Source organism: Blastomyces gilchristii (assembly GCF_000003855.2).
Source record: "Blastomyces gilchristii SLH14081 genomic scaffold supercont1.10, whole genome shotgun sequence".
NCBI classification, from domain to species: domain Eukaryota; kingdom Fungi; phylum Ascomycota; class Eurotiomycetes; order Onygenales; family Ajellomycetaceae; genus Blastomyces; species Blastomyces gilchristii.
The window spans coordinates 73,800-90,716 of NW_003101673.1; the positions used below are offsets into that span (position 1 = coordinate 73,800).

Below are 16,917 nucleotides of genomic sequence, written 5' to 3' on the forward strand. Positions count from 1 at the left end.
GTATTCTCACGGAGATTTCATAGTCAATCCATCAATTATTAGTGGATATAAGAAATAATGAACACTCAGGTTGAATTTTCTCATCAATGAACAGATCAGGAATCACTGCAGTCTCTTGACAGGTCACAGTGAGTAGGTCTGATGTTGTCAAAGAAATCATCACAGCTGCTTTGCAGGCTGCATTGAGTAGAACCTTCGGGTTGTGCATTGTAGTTGATATTGATGAATCAGCAAGATGAAGGTCCTTCTGAAAGATGATGTCTTTTGATATGTATAAACACCTGTTGAAGGGGTTCATCAATCTATAATTGATAAAATCATCATATCTCACAAAAATCAACTCTTTGAAACAGGAAGCCATCTTATTGATGAGCTTGAAGACTATCTTCAAGAATGCTTTGCAACCTTATCAGTGAATGCCGCGTGCAGAGAGTAGAGCTTCAAGCCAGGCCTTATACAGTGTAATTGGCTTTGTATTTTCAGAGTTCTCATACAATATTGTTGAGATTGGCATAAGGTTAAGCAGCTCTGTGACTGTAATAACTGTCTCATCTCACATCTTTTCCAGAGTTGAAGAGTCTATTAAAAGTGATCAGAACTTCTCAATAATCAAACTGATTGATTATTTGAATACTTCATCTTACTGTGAAGTATGAGAAGAAGTCAGCTCTCATTTTATATCTTCACTGAGCATGTATGTCATGACTGCATTTGAATTCAATTCTTCACAATCTGAGTGAATGATTGTAATGTCACATCTCAGCAGATTCTTAATGAATTGATTGAAAATCTGTAGATATCTCAACATCTCATCCTTGTGTTTCAATAGAAATATTTATCTCATATAAGTGGCATTATCTGTTATCATCATTGCAAGCTTCTTATCAGTGTAAGATAATATATCATTCTCAGTTTCAAGAGTCTCATCATCACTGAATATATTCACTCAAATCTTCAAGATCTTGTGAGTGATATGATGTGGTGTGAAATTCTTATAGAAAGCATGTTTCTGTTTAAACTTAATATATGTAGCACAGAATGATAATTTCTTCAGACTGATAATAATAATATTAAATTGCAGATCTCTGATCATTTTTAATATACTATTTTCACTGATATAATCAAGTCAGTGATGTCACTCATCTATCAGAAGCTGTTTCAGAAGAACTGCAGATAATCAAGATAAAGATGAGATAATAAAGAAATCAGTATCTGAATTTCTAGAGTTGATTAACTATTTAACCTTCTCACAGCTGAAAGACCTTAAAGACTCAGTACTTGAATTGTAATCTGTTGAGATTGTCTTTGATTTCAGAACAGTCACATATATCACTACTTTATACATTGAGTTGTTCATTATCTTATGAAATGTCAGTGAGCTGTCAGATAGAATGTAAATATTATTGTAAGATAGATTAATATAGAAGATATCACTGTTAATAGATAATAGAAACTCAAAGTAGTTCTTAGTATTAATTTATATATTATAGTAAATATAGCTCTGATGTTTCATAAGCTCAGCAGAGATCAGATTTGTGAATAGTTCTGATACATAGTATATATAATTGAATTCTATCAATCTTTTATTCACTGAGATAAATACAGTGCTGATACTCTGAATCTTTATAATAATCTTATTGATCACTTGAACTGTTGAATCATTGATTACTATAAGTTCTGAAAATCATAATCTATCACTCACTATGTGACATTCAGTGTCACTATTTCATATAGTGAGAAAATCCTTGAGAGATTTCATAAAACAGACTGATATATTGATAATCTCTGTGAGATTTGTTATCTGATAGATCTCTAATTTATCTGTAATAAATAGTTAGATTCTACTCTTACTATTATTCTTTTTCTTCTTTTCTTTGAATTTCTTTATTCTCACAGTATTGTTTATTCTTCAATTATTCAGAGTACTATCTGAATTGACTTATTAACAGGTATTAAAGTGAGATCTCTCATATTCAGAATATGTAGATGAATTTTCTAATCTCTGATAGTTTCAGAAGCTCTTTTGTATACTATTATAATCACATTCAGTACAGTCTTCACAGGCTGAATTTAATGTATTATTGCTGATAGTCAGTGTGACTGTTATAGCTGTTATAGCTGTTATAGCTGTTATAGCTGAGTTAGCTGCAGAATCTATATTCTGCAGATTCTTTTTATCTTTTGAAGAATTAAGTCATGAACAGATTTTCTTCATGAGAAGATTAACATTCAATATCACAGCTGTGAATTTGAAATCCTGTATCTTTTCTATCTTCTTCTGAATATAATTTCTTCAATTATTGAGTAAAACTGAGTAGAAGATATTAAATATTTATATATCTGAGAGAGAAGCATTCAACATCTTCAATTTCATAATGACAGACTGAAACTTATTAAAGAATGTATGTAGATTGATGACCTGTGTGTCACTAAGAGACATGAATTTCAGAACTGTCTCACAGTATAACTATGTTTTGAGAACAGAGTATTTCTGTTTAATTGTATTTCATAGAGTATAAGTGATCTGACTTTCATTATATTTGAAGAAATATGATCTGACACCTGCATTCAAGAAGTTCAAGATGAATGTATAGAGTCACTGATTTCTGACATCTCAGAATAATACTTATTCATTATCTTTTTATAGAGAGTTCTGAGTCTGTTGTTTCTCTATTATATATTAACACTGTGTATCAATCAGTTTCAATTTCATGAAGATGCTTTATATAATGTAATTGAATGTATCAGTTAGACTGTTTAATCTCACAGTATTCTTAACATCTTTCTTAAATTAAGAGATTGTCTTGTTAACACAGCTATTCAGTTTATAAAGATTGAATTTCAATCTTTCACTGAGATTAGAATTTCATATGACTGTACAGACTGTTGATATAATAATAGAATAATTATTAACATTCTGTGATTAATCTGTAGAGAATCTCTATTGACAGAGTTTTTTCAGTTATAGTTTAAGTTCTAGAACTCTTTACTTCTTCTTATTCATCTTAAGTATTATCTTGAGATACTTTATCTGTTAATCTGATATTATCTTATCTGAATAGTAAATATCTGAGTGTTCATTATTCTCATCAAGAGAATCAGCTTTATCAAGCTGTTAAGTAGATTGAAGAGCTGACCTGACTGTGTCAGAAGCTATATTCAAACCAGCTTTGAATTAAGAGAGTGTTTTGAGACATTTATCAATGAAGCTTTCAAAGACTTCAGAAGAATATTCACTGACAGAGTATAAGTGTAAAGAATTATTATCATCAACTGTAACTGATTCAGTGAAAAGAATGCAAGATTACAAATGTGTATATAAGTAGAATCATGTTGAATTCATTATCTTAATATACATTTATTGAATTCTTGTCAATATCATTCTCTTTTCTTGCTTTTTTTCAAATGTGATGCATTTTCTGCAAGCCTCTTTTTTTTTTTTTAAGCAAGCAGTAGTATTATTGATCATCAAGATCTCAAATACATTAATACTGATAGAATAAGATAATTTTAACTTCTGATGAGTGTATCAAATGAAGCAGTAGTTTAAATAATGATTATATTAACAAGAAATCCTGAATTGACAGTGATTTTGTATAAAACAGGTCTCATAACCTGTGAAAGATGTAAAGCTTGTGTGATTGAAAGGTTGCTAGCTTGTGAAAAGTTATATAGTGGAAGGATTAGTAAGCCAGATCACGTGACCTGACAGAATTAGTATAGAAATTAACAAGACTTATACATTTCAAAATTAGCTTCACTCTGAAATTCTCATTCTGCTATTAATATAATACAACCTTCAACTATTCTACAGAATAAGACAGAATTTAACTTTCAATCTCAGTTTTATCTTGATTTTTGAAGAATGATTATCTTTCACTGTTTATTCTGAGAAATTACTTTCATTTCACTATTCTTAAATTAAATCTGGTCATTTTTCACACTATTTCTGAAAAAAATGATTCATTTTCACATTTTTTTGATGCTAGGTGGACTCACACCAAGAAATGTATGAGACCAGACCAAATGAGACCAAATGTGAAATTCATGGTCCCGCCGGCCAGTCTAAACTGGACACAACTTCCACAAGTGGGTAAATTCATCACATCCTGGCAGAAACGCGATATGTATTATATTCTGGAAGCATACAACAGATGCGGCCTATTGGAGTTTAAAAAAGGCGCAAAATTGAGTGCTACACAACATCGCAAAATCCCGGGAATCAATCCGGAAGCAAAAATAGAGGATATATGATGATTTTCATCAGCCAAACTGCCCGATGATTGTCTGTAGTACACAGCTTTATCTATATACAAATTATCGCCAGCACCAAAAAGATCACGAAACAACAAGTTTTAGTTAATCCCCCAAAAGTGGGGAAATAGAAAAAAATAAAATGACTAATCAAGCTATCCACGATCACCCCTTAATATGGCGCTAAAAAAGAGAAAGGGCCCTGATATACATGTTTGCCGGCTGCGGGTAGGGCTGCCATGGCAGGGGTCGAGAGGTGGCGGGTAGTGAATTTATGCCAACAGCATCCGTCTTGGATCTTCGATATACTCCTTAATCTACAGAAGGGGTCAGTAAACGAAGACAATTTCCAAGGGGGGAAACTGACCTTAACTAGGAAAGTAACGGCTTCCCGACCATCCAAGAGGCGGTGATCGTAGGTCAATGCAAGGTACATCATCTAAACGGTACTTTAGTCATATCCATATAGAGGAATACGAGTTAACACAGGGGGAAAACTTACAGGTCTGATCTCGATCTTTCCGTTAACGACGACTGGCTTGTCCTTGATAGCATGCAGGCCGAGCACAGCTATAAAAGCCCCGTAAGTATGATATGACCATATTATGTGTATTCTAACCGGATGAAAGAGGCTCCTTACCTGTTTGCGGAAGATTGATGATGGGTGTACCCATCAGAGATCCGAAAACGCCTCCCTGGAAATGGTGTTAGTGAAACGCAGCCGCTACAGGGTGGTTTGAGAGCAACTTACGTTGCTAATGGTGAAGGTGCCACCGGCCATATCCTCGATGGTCAATTTGTTATCACGCGCCTTTCAAAATGTCAATTAGCATGTCCGTCGCTCAAGCGGGGGTAGTATGGAACTACGTCACGCAAACACACCTTTTTACCCAAGTCTGCGATCGCCTTCTCAATACCAATTAGCTCCATGGACTCAGCGTTTCGAACAACAGGGGTGACCAATCCCTTTTCCGTCGCTACCGCAACGCTGATATCGACGTAGTCTCTATAGACAATTGTATCACCGCCATTAGGACCTTCAATAGACGCATTGACAGTTGGAATATCCCTCATAGCCAAGACACAGGCACGGGAGAACGCGCTCATGAAGCCCAATTTTACACCGGTTTTCTTCAAAATATCGTCCTTGTAGAGTTTACGGAATTCCATGAGAGATGACATGTCCACTTCGTTGAAGGTAGTGAGTGATGCCGCGGTATTTTGAGACTGCTTTAGGCGCTCCGCGATCCGTAGCCGCATGCGGTTCATTTTTACCTATATGATTGTCAGCTAAGATAGACCTTTGATAGCGATCTTGCGGGTGAAAGGACTAGGGGGAACTTTACTCTGCGCTCTTCTCGGTTTCCAGGGGCTGGCTGGGATGCCTGGGCGGGCTCCGGTTTGGACGTGGATGGCTTCTGGGCGGTGGGCTCTGGCTTTGGTGGAGGAGGAGGAGCTGCCTTTTCTTCTTGCTTCGGTGGTGATTGTGGTGGGGAGGGAGCAGCCTCTGATTTTGCTTCTGGCTTTTCTTCTTTGGGTTTCCCAGGAGCGGCTCCGCCGGTCTCCAGCTTCACGAGATCTTGACCAACAGTAACGGTGTCCTCCTCGCTGGCAAGGAACTCTTTGATCGTGCCAGCCTCTGGAGCGTTGACGGTGATATCGATCTGGAACAGGCGTGCGTGTGAGTAAGGAGTAAGTTCTATGTAAAAAGAATAAAACATGGATAAAATGGTAGCAATATTCACCTTGTCTGTTTCTATAGTTGCAAGTTCCTCGTCTCGTTCAACATACTCGCCGATCTCTACACTTATGTGTCAGCATGATTCCATCAATTGGCAAGACATACAGCGGAGAAAGCACCGACTAAGGTAATAATAATAGAGATCTCACTTTTTGAAAACTGTTTTAATGTTCCTTCCGATATCGACTCGGCCATCTGTGGTACCTTGACAATCGAATCCGCTGCTAGGCTCGTTAGAAACGTCGCGACGCAAAATAAAAATTTGACAGTGGGGGTCGGGTATAACAACCGTAAGTTCGTCGCTGAGTGCCCATAAACAGCGGCGTTTTCGAAAGCGCAATAGTTTGTCTACGCAAATAAATGGTTTATTTGAGTCATGAACTTGCGACACGGAATTGGAGTACAGAGCGCAGTAAAGTTGGGATATATACCTCAATGGAACGTGCGAGCTCATGACGGTGGTCTGTGTAGTTGTTCTCAGACAGCCATTGGATTGCGATACTCGGCTGAGAGAGGACGCAGCCCTGCAAGAGATTGAGCCGGGAAAAGCATTTCGAGAACCGAGTAGCATATTTCTCGACATCTGTCGCGGGAGTTGTAGTCGTGGAGCCATGGTGATTGCGCGCTATATAAGTGTAAATAAACTAGACTCAAGGCTGGGAATCAGAATAGAGAGGGTTACGATACAAAAACAGGGGGGAAATGACAGGACGATAAAACCGAAGAATAATATCAGCAACGAGTGCGTGGATGCACACGGGGAGAGATGTTAAGTATTCCCGAGGAGCGCGGGAATGAAGCTGGCTTCTTGTTCTTGTTTGTGGTAAGTTAAATATAATAGCTGAAACCGGAATCGAGGTGGATGGATGCGGAACAGGAACATCTTCTCTCCCGCCGTTGCCGGGCCCAGCCCAGCATCACAACCACCGCCTCGAACGCTGTCTACAGGCAAATATCGCCCAGTTTTCCACCACTTTACCCGGCTCCCAATTGGCGCAGCTCAAACAGGTATCCATACTGACGCTGTCTTGCCACTTAGCTGCGGATATTTTAAATACTCAATTAATTGTCGCCTGGGTTGGGGCCACACACAATTCTTCATCCGCCATCATGACGCCCAACCCAACAGCACTGTAAGCTGCTCGCAGAATTACCCCAGACTACAATTGCACTTCATGTTGATCCCGCATATACTAATCGCATTTATCTCCTCTTTCTGAACAGGTCTCTCTACCGACGATCCCTCAAGCTCGCCCTCGATTGGGCCGTCCATCGCCACCTATGGCGTGGCCAGGCTGTGTATATCCGTTCGCTCTTCGATGCAAATAGGGATGTGCGGGAACCTCGACAACAGAAGGTATGAGCTATACTGTTTAGCCAGAATTGATATATATAAGTATCTATCTATGTATACTATGTGGACTAAGAGCTATGGTTGACATATTCGTTAGATTTTATTCCGGGAGACCGAGAAGTTGCTCGATGAGTGGAAACACCCTGATCCCTACAGAGCCCCGAGTGCCCCAGGCGGTATGTTCCCCCCTCCCCCCCTCCCCCCATGTTTTTCTTTTCTTTTCTTTTTCTTTTCTTTTGATGAATGGATCAACCGCATTGCATGGTTCTATTTTTTTTATTTTCCAATGACTCGCTAACAATTTGGTGGGCAGGGAGCAAATACGAGCGAAATATGGAAACGCCTATCCTAGAGTGTACGTTGGAAAATTCTATAACTCCTCCCACCTTACACACGTGTCATATCTGGTATAGAGTTGAGCCATACTAACTAGTATCCGATATCTAGTGGGCAAAGCACAACACGAGGTAATGGAGGAAGAGGAACAGAGAAACCGCGAGACCGCAAGGATCAACCAGGCGAGAGCGCAAAGGCAGAAAGAGGACGAGCAAGAAGCGATCAGATTCGAGAATGCGCAGAACGGTCGGTGATTTCGTATGTGTGTTGCGTGTACGTGTGCAGCCCAGGGCTGCTGAGAGCTCTGCTATGTTCTATTATTTTATAGAGAGAAAGAAAGAAAAAGAAGAGACGTCTCAAAAAATAAGCCCTTTTTATGTATATAACTAAATATTTCCTTTGGGTTTGTCTTATTTAATCGCAAGTATTTCTCGGTTACTGGTTGTTTTCGTTTGAAATAGGCACATACCAATGAGTGCCAATTCAGAATGTGCCCTGTCGAATACCAAGAAAAAAAAACCATGCGCAGATCAGATCCTCCTTATTAATAGCATGTCCTTTCTCGCTCGTAGAGTTGCAACTTATCAATGGCTCTCTTTGTTCAATTCAAAATGTGAAACAGCATCACGGATCCCCCTTTAGTCAATGCTAGTAAGTTGGTAAAAACCGACTCGGTATTTTCCAGATATCGTGATTAGTTTCGTAGATCAACGAAAGGCTAGATTGGCTTCTCGACGCGCCTCAGCGGAAATTGAGGAGGCCAGAGCAGCGCGACTTTCCAAATCGTAATTGCAATAGAACATCAGGGTAAGGTTTTCCCCCATTATAGAGAGAAAAATTGAAAGAAAAGAATTAAAAAGAATTAAAAAGAATAATAGGCCTTCAATTTCGATGAATCAAGCTATAAAAAGCGCAAGATCACCAGCACACGTCGAAATATGCTTTCACGGGCGATACACCGATTTAAAGATCGCCCACCCGCACCGATTTGCCATCCGGGACGTAATGTACACCATTAAAGAAAAAGCAAAGCAAACAAAAACCATAAAAAAGAAACTTTGCCCAACCAGAATCCCATGATCACGTCAGAAAACCCAGACTGCGCCGAAGAATAAGAGCAAACAGAAAATTCGAGAGGCATAAGAAAACAAAAACAAAAAGCAGCTTAAAGTTCAACGCTGGAGGTGGGGTTCTTTGCGCCCTTGCCGGACTTCTTGGGGAGGAGGTTCAGGTGGATGTTGGGCAGGACACCACCCTGGGCGATGGTGACGTGACCGAGAAGCTTGTTCAATTCTTCATCGTTGCGGATGGCGAGCTGGAGGTGACGAGGGATGATACGGGTCTTTTTGTTGTCACGGGCAGCATTGCCAGCCAACTCTAGGATTTCAGCAGCCAGGTACTCAAGGACGGCAGCGAGATATACGGGAGCACCTATTAAACGCGTTAATATCGAAACCTCACATCAAAATAGGAGATGACTAACCAGCACCAACTCGCTGAGCATAGTTTCCTTTGCGCAACAGACGGTGGACACGACCGACTGGGAAAGCGAGACCGGCCTTGGAAGAGCGACTATTGAGAGAAAAAACGACAAGTTAGACGGAATTCAATCGAGGGATGTATATATAGTGTGTACATGTCGTGTCACATCACACACGATTAAAAGGGCTGGAATATCACGTACGATTGCGAGGTCTTGCCGCCGCTGGCCTTTCCTCCAGATTTGCCTCCAGTCATTTTGAATAAGGTTGTTTTGGTTTGGTTTGGAAGATAGAGATATAGTGGTTGATGGAGAGGGCAAGCGGTAGCAGTGGATATATAAGCACGAAGTAGAATGGAAGCTGGATGATGGAGCAAAACAAGAACAGAGGAGAGAGAGAACAGAAGCAGCGCAGAGAGGGACGGGACGCTGGTTTATAAGAAAACGCGGCAGCGGTTCTTGTTGGGCGGCGTCGCAGCCCAGATCACGCAGCGGGTCACGGGATCCTCGCTTAGCTGAGCTGGATCAGGCAGATCAGGCCAATCACAGGCTGCCGTTTGCTGTGTCAGCTTATTGTGGCCTGCTGCCCGATCCGGTAAGTCTGGTAAACCACGCTGTTACCGAACCGTACAGTCCAGTATTAGCCTATTCCCATACAAACACCACCCACCGCGCCCTCTAATCATACGGATCATACGGGTCTGTTACCGTATCGAAATTCTGCTTCCTTCACCCACCTCAGATCACGCTGCGTCGGCTGGCGCTGCTGGCTGCTGCTATAAGTACTCGCCCCCCCGCCTGCTCCTCGTCGCGACTCTTGTCTCTTCTCCATCTTCCACTGCTTCACGTCCGCATACCTTGCTCACACCACACCCGCCGCCACACGTCTATTACACACGACATCTACTTCTTTACCCTTTTTTAATTTTTAAAAAACTCTCAAATTCATAATGGCACCAAAGGCCGCCGAGAAGAAGCCCTCTACTGGAGGCAAGGCCCCCGCCGGAGGCAAAGCTCCTGTTGAGAAGAAGGAAGCTGGCAAGAAGACTGCCGCCACCGCTGGTGGTGAGAAGAAGAAGCGATCCAAGACCAGAAAAGAAACCTACTCCTCCTACATCTACAAAGGTATGTTGTTATTCTCTCCCTCTTCACTTTCCCCGTATATCCGTATATCCATCGAAAAATCGCTATGACAACACATTACTAACGCGTCTTTGTTTCTTAGTCCTCAAGCAAGTCCACCCTGATACTGGTATCTCGAACCGTGCCATGTCCATCCTTAACTCCTTCGTCAATGGTAAGTCGCGATAAATACCCCCGTTGATTATTCGCAGAGCATCCACTAATCAAATTCCTCAATGGTAGACATCTTCGAGCGCGTTGCCACCGAAGCCTCCAAGCTTGCTGCCTATAACAAGAAATCCACTATCTCTTCTCGAGAAATCCAGACTTCGTAAGCTTTGCCTGTTCCATCAATATGTCATCCAGTCGCGTCGCGTCACTAACATCTCGTTTTTAAAGCGTGAGACTCATCCTCCCAGGTGAACTTGCCAAGCACGCCGTCTCCGAAGGCACAAAGGCTGTCACCAAGTACTCTTCGTCTGCCAAATAAACGACTTTGTTTTTTTGTTTTCTTGCTTTCTCTTCTATTATATGGTTTTTCTTTTTTTTAATTCCTCATGGTCGAATGTCTTTTTTCTCTCTGCGGCTCAGTGAGGTGGCTACGGGTGTTAAGTGGGTTTTCTTGTTTCTCTAACGCTTCATGGGACGGTTTTGAATTTGTTATTTCCTTGTTTTCAATTATTTTTTATTTTTTATTCCACTTTGCAACATTCCACATGTCTATGGGTTGCAATTCGTATCGTTTTGATGGAATGTACAATAAATTACTGGAATATGGAAGGCAGTCCGGCATGGGTTCACTGGCCACTGGCCGCCTCCTTGATTAAGGCAAGAAAATTCAATTTGCTTTTATTGTGCAAAGTCTCTCCTGGTATTTGTCTCTTGCAATCAAGATCTCCGATGTGGAATGCGTGGAGCTTTTGCATCTTCATTTTCACGTGGGGAAGACGGTCGATGATTTTTGATGTCAAATAGATACGTGTTTCTATCCATAAGCCAAGAACAAAATCGATACTATATACAGCCCAGGCTTGTCATGTCATGAAAATGACTAGAAATCAGAAGAAATCCAGGACGACGAGAAAACTTGATTAAACCATGTAACCAACCAACCAGCCGAAACAAAAGAATTGACTTGCGCGTCATTTTGATATATGTAAAACACTGGGGCTATCCCCAACATCGTCGTCGCGGATGCTCCTCTCATCGCCGTCAACGCGTTCGTCGCAATCGTCACATTCATCATCATCGTCATCATATTCATCCAACGCCTCAACCTCATCAACAGCCCCTTCCCTCTCCGACCCATGCCCACCAAACGGTGACGTCTCCTTATCAAAAACATGAATGATCGCTTTCCCATTCCCAGTTACCGCACCACCGCGCAAGTTCCGCTTCCAGTTATCCCAGTCATCCTCGTCGCGGATCAGGAAGCCAATTAGCATACTAGGATCCATGTCCTTGATGTGCAGCCGCCGCAGCCGGCGCGTGTGGTAGGTGTTCAGCTCCTCGTCGGTGTACTGTTGGTCGACGGGGACGTGGTAGGGGAGGGCAGGGCGGGTGTGGTGCGGGTCCAGGTAGAAGAAGTGGGAGCCTTGCGCGCCGATGAAGTAGTGGGAGGAAGAGGGGCGGCCGCTATTGGTTTTTGTTAACAACGCCGCCGTGGCTTTTTTTGTTTTCAAAAAAAAAAAAAAAAAAAAAAAAAAAAAATATATTCCTTGGACAAGCTGGATAGACGTTTACAAACTTACCCTGCTATCCCTACGGCCTGTGGGTATTTCAACACGGCCTTGAGCGCTTCCCAGTATACGGGCGTGACGCGGTCGATGCCCAGTCTGATTCCGAGGAGGATTAAGGTGGGGCGGATATCTGTGCTTGTGCCTGTGCCGCCTCCGCTGGCTATTGCCCGGAATCGATCTTCGTAGACGTCTGAGCCATCACTTGTGACGTAGACGTTTAGACCGGCGTGTTTGCATTCGCTCGATAGTGCTCTGCGGGATATACTTTAATGAGTAGAATGACAAGGGAAGCGCTGGGAGGGGCGGGTGAAACCCACTGTATGCATCTTGCTGTGGCAGACGGGCCAAACCATTCCCCAGGATATTTTCCGCACGCAGAAGCTCCATGCTCCACGAATCTGTGAATTGAGAAGGGGGCCCTCGGATCATCGGCAAATAGCGAGAGTAAATTGCTTTCTTCCTTTACTTTGGTGCCCCGTCTCCACTCTACAGGATTTTGTTTCCCTTTAGCTTTTCGTTCATGTAGTAAACGGGGAATAAAGCGTAGTAAGGCTCTTTCCCGGTGTAACATACCTCGACCTAAAAATAATATCGCCAGCGCATTTGCAAGCAAGCTCTGTCCCGATCGAATCATACAACCCCATCCTGTATCTGTTGTAAATCCCTGCGGATCAACCAGTTGGCTTCTGAGGCGAACGCCCAGCGTCATGGCCGACGCAGCGTTGGGGTCGCTAGACTTTGGAATCAGCGGGAAGCTAGACCGATACGTGAGCCATATCTTCGACTCGAAGTCATCTAGGAAGGCCGCTGGCCAGTCCTGCTGCCCTTGTTGTCCTGATGGGTTTGCTGTGGTGGATCCATGGTGGTTTGCGAAAAGCGGCACCTGGCTATTTAGGCGGGGACCATTATCTGGTGGCCTCGTAGCTACTGCATTTGTTGTCTGATCTGAATCATTTCTATGTTCATCCCGCGTCTTGTTATCATCCTCCTGGGTCTGTGGTGATTGTGGTTGCGGTTGTGGTTGCGGGGGAGTCAGTGGCTGGTAAACTCGCCCCAGACACCAGATGGGGGAGCCGGGTTCATCGTCATTCTTAGGCTCAGGATCCCAGAAGTATTGCACGATTCTCTTGTACTTTCCGATATCAACGTTATTCATGACGGCTGACGGTTTAGACTATATTAATACCCCATGGATGTTGGCGGTAACCGACGGGGTAGGGTCGGTCAATATCAGTGGCGGTGTTTATGGAGGGTTGTACGTAGAACACCTGACGAGATATACATATATATATATATATATATATATCTGTACTCCGTAGTTATAGCTGGACTTGATGCGACAAAGACGTAATTTATGACCAAGACCTATAATTGCAAACAACGAAAGGCAACGGGAAAGTACAAACTTAATGTAAAATACAACTCATGCAAAACAAAAAGTAACTAACAATGATCCTTCGCATGGAGCCGGTGCAAGCAGAAATCGTTGATTTTTCGGACTCTTGCAGCCTGGCGGCAGAGTCATCCTCCATATACACATAACTAGCTGCAAGAAACCATATGCAGGGAACAACGAAGAGAAACAACACAATCATGACGATGAATGGAATTTAATCTATCTAAGCACCTATTCAGAATAAAGACATCCGTATCATATACATATGCTCTCTATAAAGTAGTTAATTAATTACATGCTGGCAAACAAAAAAATATATAACGTTAACTGTTTCGGGAGTGCTTATCTAAGAGACCTGTTTGCAGTGTTTGCTTGTTAGTGATGCCTGAGTCATTTATTTCGATCATCCCGCAGCAGTTGAGTATTTTGAGAGGGGGAAGCCAGGAACAACGGCTGCAGCGTCAACAACTCAGACAAGGACACTACCACCACTCCTTACCGTGGCCGTGCAGTACCCTCGTTTCCTATGACCCCCATGGCCAGGTCAAAAAAGACAAAGGGCAGAGGCGGAGGAGGCTACAGACCTGGCTCCCCGGCCTTTGTTATGGCAACACGCCGATCCCTCCCCGCGCATCAATGCGGATTCAATCGTGCCAACAATACCGTCCCCTACATTGGCTTCAGTAAGCTCTTTACTCCGTGTTACAACTGCCCGGCTACCTAACTATCCCGCTGACTGTTTTTGTTTCCCCATCGAAAGAACAGAATGAAGTACAGTTTACTATGGCCCAGGAGGCCCGCGATACTGAGCGCTACACTGCCCACAGAAGCAATCTCAAACTACGATACAATGAAATAAGATTTGTCAGTGCTGGCGATTTGGTGCAGGAGAGCCTCGAGGTCCCGAACGATGGGAATGCGAATAATGCCCCGAACGGCACTCCAGCCAATCCAGATCCATCGACCCTGGTGGACAAGAAGGATGTGGAGGAGAAGAAAGAAGAAGCAGAAGAAGAAGATGAAGAAGGAGGGGAAAAAGTTGAATCAATGCTGGACGATCAGGACATATTTTTCATAGATCGCAAGGGAGAGGATCCTCCAGAGAATATGCAAACTGAAAACCACACCATAGAGCTTAACCTGCACCTATCCTCCCAACCAGATTCCAGTGAAGACGAGGTAGTTTTCACAGGGAGGGGAAGACGATTACAACAGTCTCCAGCCCACCGGAACCAGAATCTTGGTCCCAACCGTAAGCTTGGGCCTTCGATCCGGGATGATTCATCCATACCGGCGGATTGTGGTGGTGATAGTGATGGCGCTCATGATAAGGACAGCATTATTCCACGTCCGGCGTCTGTGTCCGATAGCGAATCGGAGCCGGCAATAATCTATACGTCCGAGCCAGTCCTGGATGACCTAGCGAACCCCCCCGAATTTATTAGCCTCAAGGGGAAGGAGAAACGTCCTCGCACACGAAAACCCAGAAAGCCAAGATTGGGCTGGGATTCTGATGATTCGGAGATCCTGGCTGATTATATCGCAAATATGATGGACGATAGCACGAGTGACGAAGAAGAAGAGGAGGATGAAGATGCTGGGGTAGGTCGGGCTCAAATTCAGAATCGAAAACAAGTAGGCCATTCAAGCACAAAGTCATGGAGCTCTGCGGACATTGAAGACCTGAATGACCTTAGCTCATCCGATGAACTTCCCGAGGAGATAGGGCGCATCTTTTCCATGAGAGAAAGAGGCGAAAGTATTCAGTATTTGCTTACCGGCAAGGGTCAGAGCACCGACGAAGCCCGTTGGGTTCGAAAGGAGCGTCTTACAATGTCTAGTGCGTCCGAATTGATTCAACGGTTCGAGGAAAATGTCGCATTGATTGCATCACAGCGGGAGGCAGCATCTAAACTCTCTTCTTCAGACCTTGACGAGGAGGATGAAAATGAAGAGGATGAGATTGACCAAGATTTAGACGACGGCATGAAACAAGATTTGACGGATGAGCAGATGGCTCGGTTACTTCAAACTCAGGACTCTCTTGGGTTAGGCACCGATGACCTCCTACCTTTCAACGGAGATGGCGGATTTGATGGCCTCGAAAGCTTCTCCAGATCAAAGTTTCCATACAAGTCAACCCAGCCGAAAAAGCGACGAAACCGAAACGGGAATTTCCCTTCCGCCTCAGCTTTCGCAGATGCCTTAGATCAAGATCCATATGGTGGCTTCGATGTTATGGACTTCGACCGTCCAAGTCTAAGGAAGAAACCAAAAGGCCGCCGCCATGCACATCAGAATGACTTCGACTTGTCTGATAGTGATATGGCGTATGAGCTGCAGGTGTCCTGGGAGAACGACCGAAACAAGAAGAAAGCCAGGAAGCAGGAGCGCGAGGAATTAAGGGCACAGGGACTATTGGACACCAAGCCCGGAAAGGTAAATATGAAGGCGAAGTATACGGAAGGCATGAGTATTGATGATGTTAAACTGGAAATCCGGGCCTTCCTGGCATCGTCTTCCCAAAGGTACGATACGATACCCCTCTAGTTTCCAGTCGTTTTTCTAACTGAAAATTACTAACGGCTGAAAACCAAACAGCCTCTCGCTGCCCCCAATGGACAAGCGAAACCGCAAACTCGTGCACGAGATAGCAAACATCCTCTCTCTCAAATCACTGTCGCGCGGTAGCGGCACCTCGCGCTTCCCAATCCTCACCAAGACATCCCGCACACCCAGCTTGGAGGGCCAAGCAGCCGTCCACCAGGTCGATAGAGTCTTCTCCAGCAGCCGCTTTATGCGGAGGATGGATAAATCCCAACGAGGTGGGCCTAAGCCCGTTGCCAAGTCCCGGGGTGGCGGTGTGAAAGGCACCTCGTATATGGATGGCGATGTTGTCGGGGCGTCTGCGCCGGAGATTGGGGCGGAGAATAAAGGCCGTGCGATGCTGGAGAAGATGGGGTGGAGTAGTGGGACGGCGCTGGGGGCTGCTAATAACAAGGGGATTTTACACCCTGTTGTGCATGTGGTTAAGAATTCAAAGGCTGGGTTGGGCTGAAGGGGGCTGAAGGGGTCGTGATTTTTCATGTGGTCTTCCTTATTGGGCTTTCTTTGTTTTCTTTTTTCTTTTTCTTGTTTATGTTCGTATGTTTTGAGTACGGTGTTTAGGAGCCTATAGCATATTTATAGACGAGCTCTGCGATTATGACATTGGGCGAACTGGTGTATCGGAGCGAGAGCAAAACCGGTATGACTCGAGTAAATCGTTTATTTTCTAAGATGCCTATATACTTATTCATAGACTCAAAAAACCGAATAAAAAAACCCGCGTCAAGACGCGTCAAGACGCGTTTCTTGACGTGCTGATTTTGAAAATAACTTGTGTTACAACCATCCCAAGTCCTAGCACGAGAAGCCAAGAACAGTGGCAGTAATCGCTCAGTAGGAACGCTGTGAGGAAAAAGGTACAGTACGCAGGCGTTCCCCGCTGCCAGA

At 43.5% G+C, this 16,917-nt stretch overlaps 6 protein-coding genes across 6 annotated transcripts; 3 read left to right on the plus strand and 3 right to left on the minus strand.

Moving 5' to 3' along the window:
• Positions 1–3,888: 3,888 nt before the first annotated feature.
• BDBG_05059 (2-oxoglutarate dehydrogenase E2 component (dihydrolipoamide succinyltransferase)) lies at positions 3,889–6,846 on the minus strand. The gene is made up of 11 exons (XM_002624244.2): positions 6,427–6,846; positions 6,285–6,343; positions 6,145–6,216; positions 6,000–6,055; positions 5,601–5,918; positions 5,137–5,529; positions 5,006–5,065; positions 4,895–4,949; positions 4,757–4,824; positions 4,622–4,693; positions 3,889–4,571 (listed from the first exon to the last, which is right to left on the minus strand). Exons 1-11 carry the CDS (start codon positions 6,606–6,608, stop codon positions 4,527–4,529), a joined length of 1,380 nt encoding a protein of 459 aa, XP_002624290.1. The 5' UTR covers positions 6,609–6,846; the 3' UTR covers positions 3,889–4,526.
• BDBG_05060 (NADH dehydrogenase (ubiquinone) 1 beta subcomplex 9) lies at positions 6,837–8,338 on the plus strand. The gene is made up of 5 exons (XM_031721965.1): positions 6,837–7,128; positions 7,220–7,352; positions 7,447–7,525; positions 7,663–7,704; positions 7,797–8,338. The coding sequence occupies exons 1-5, from the start codon at positions 7,106–7,108 to the stop codon at positions 7,937–7,939; spliced, it is 420 nt and encodes a 139-aa protein (XP_031578726.1). The 5' UTR covers positions 6,837–7,105; the 3' UTR covers positions 7,940–8,338.
• Positions 7,558–9,883, minus strand: BDBG_05061 (histone H2A). Its single transcript, XM_002624246.2, has 3 exons — positions 9,370–9,883; positions 9,169–9,257; positions 7,558–9,116 (listed from the first exon to the last, which is right to left on the minus strand). The coding sequence occupies exons 1-3, from the start codon at positions 9,420–9,422 to the stop codon at positions 8,851–8,853; spliced, it is 408 nt and encodes a 135-aa protein (XP_002624292.1). The 5' UTR covers positions 9,423–9,883; the 3' UTR covers positions 7,558–8,850.
• On the plus strand, positions 9,391–13,286 carry BDBG_05063 (histone H2B). The gene is made up of 4 exons (XM_002624247.2): positions 9,391–10,290; positions 10,391–10,462; positions 10,531–10,618; positions 10,687–13,286. The coding sequence occupies exons 1-4, from the start codon at positions 10,116–10,118 to the stop codon at positions 10,775–10,777; spliced, it is 426 nt and encodes a 141-aa protein (XP_002624293.1). The 5' UTR covers positions 9,391–10,115; the 3' UTR covers positions 10,778–13,286.
• Positions 10,229–13,747, minus strand: BDBG_05064 (autophagy-like protein 4). The gene is made up of 4 exons (XM_002624249.2): positions 12,600–13,747; positions 12,344–12,512; positions 12,039–12,278; positions 10,229–11,922 (listed from the first exon to the last, which is right to left on the minus strand). The coding sequence occupies exons 1-4, from the start codon at positions 13,180–13,182 to the stop codon at positions 11,430–11,432; spliced, it is 1,485 nt and encodes a 494-aa protein (XP_002624295.1). The 5' UTR covers positions 13,183–13,747; the 3' UTR covers positions 10,229–11,429.
• Positions 13,748–13,789: 42 nt separating this feature from the next.
• On the plus strand, positions 13,790–16,844 carry BDBG_05065 (R3H and G-patch domain-containing protein). Its single transcript, XM_002624250.2, has 3 exons — positions 13,790–14,105; positions 14,183–15,950; positions 16,024–16,844. The coding sequence occupies exons 1-3, from the start codon at positions 13,949–13,951 to the stop codon at positions 16,478–16,480; spliced, it is 2,382 nt and encodes a 793-aa protein (XP_002624296.2). The 5' UTR covers positions 13,790–13,948; the 3' UTR covers positions 16,481–16,844.
• Positions 16,845–16,917: the final 73 nt, after the last annotated feature.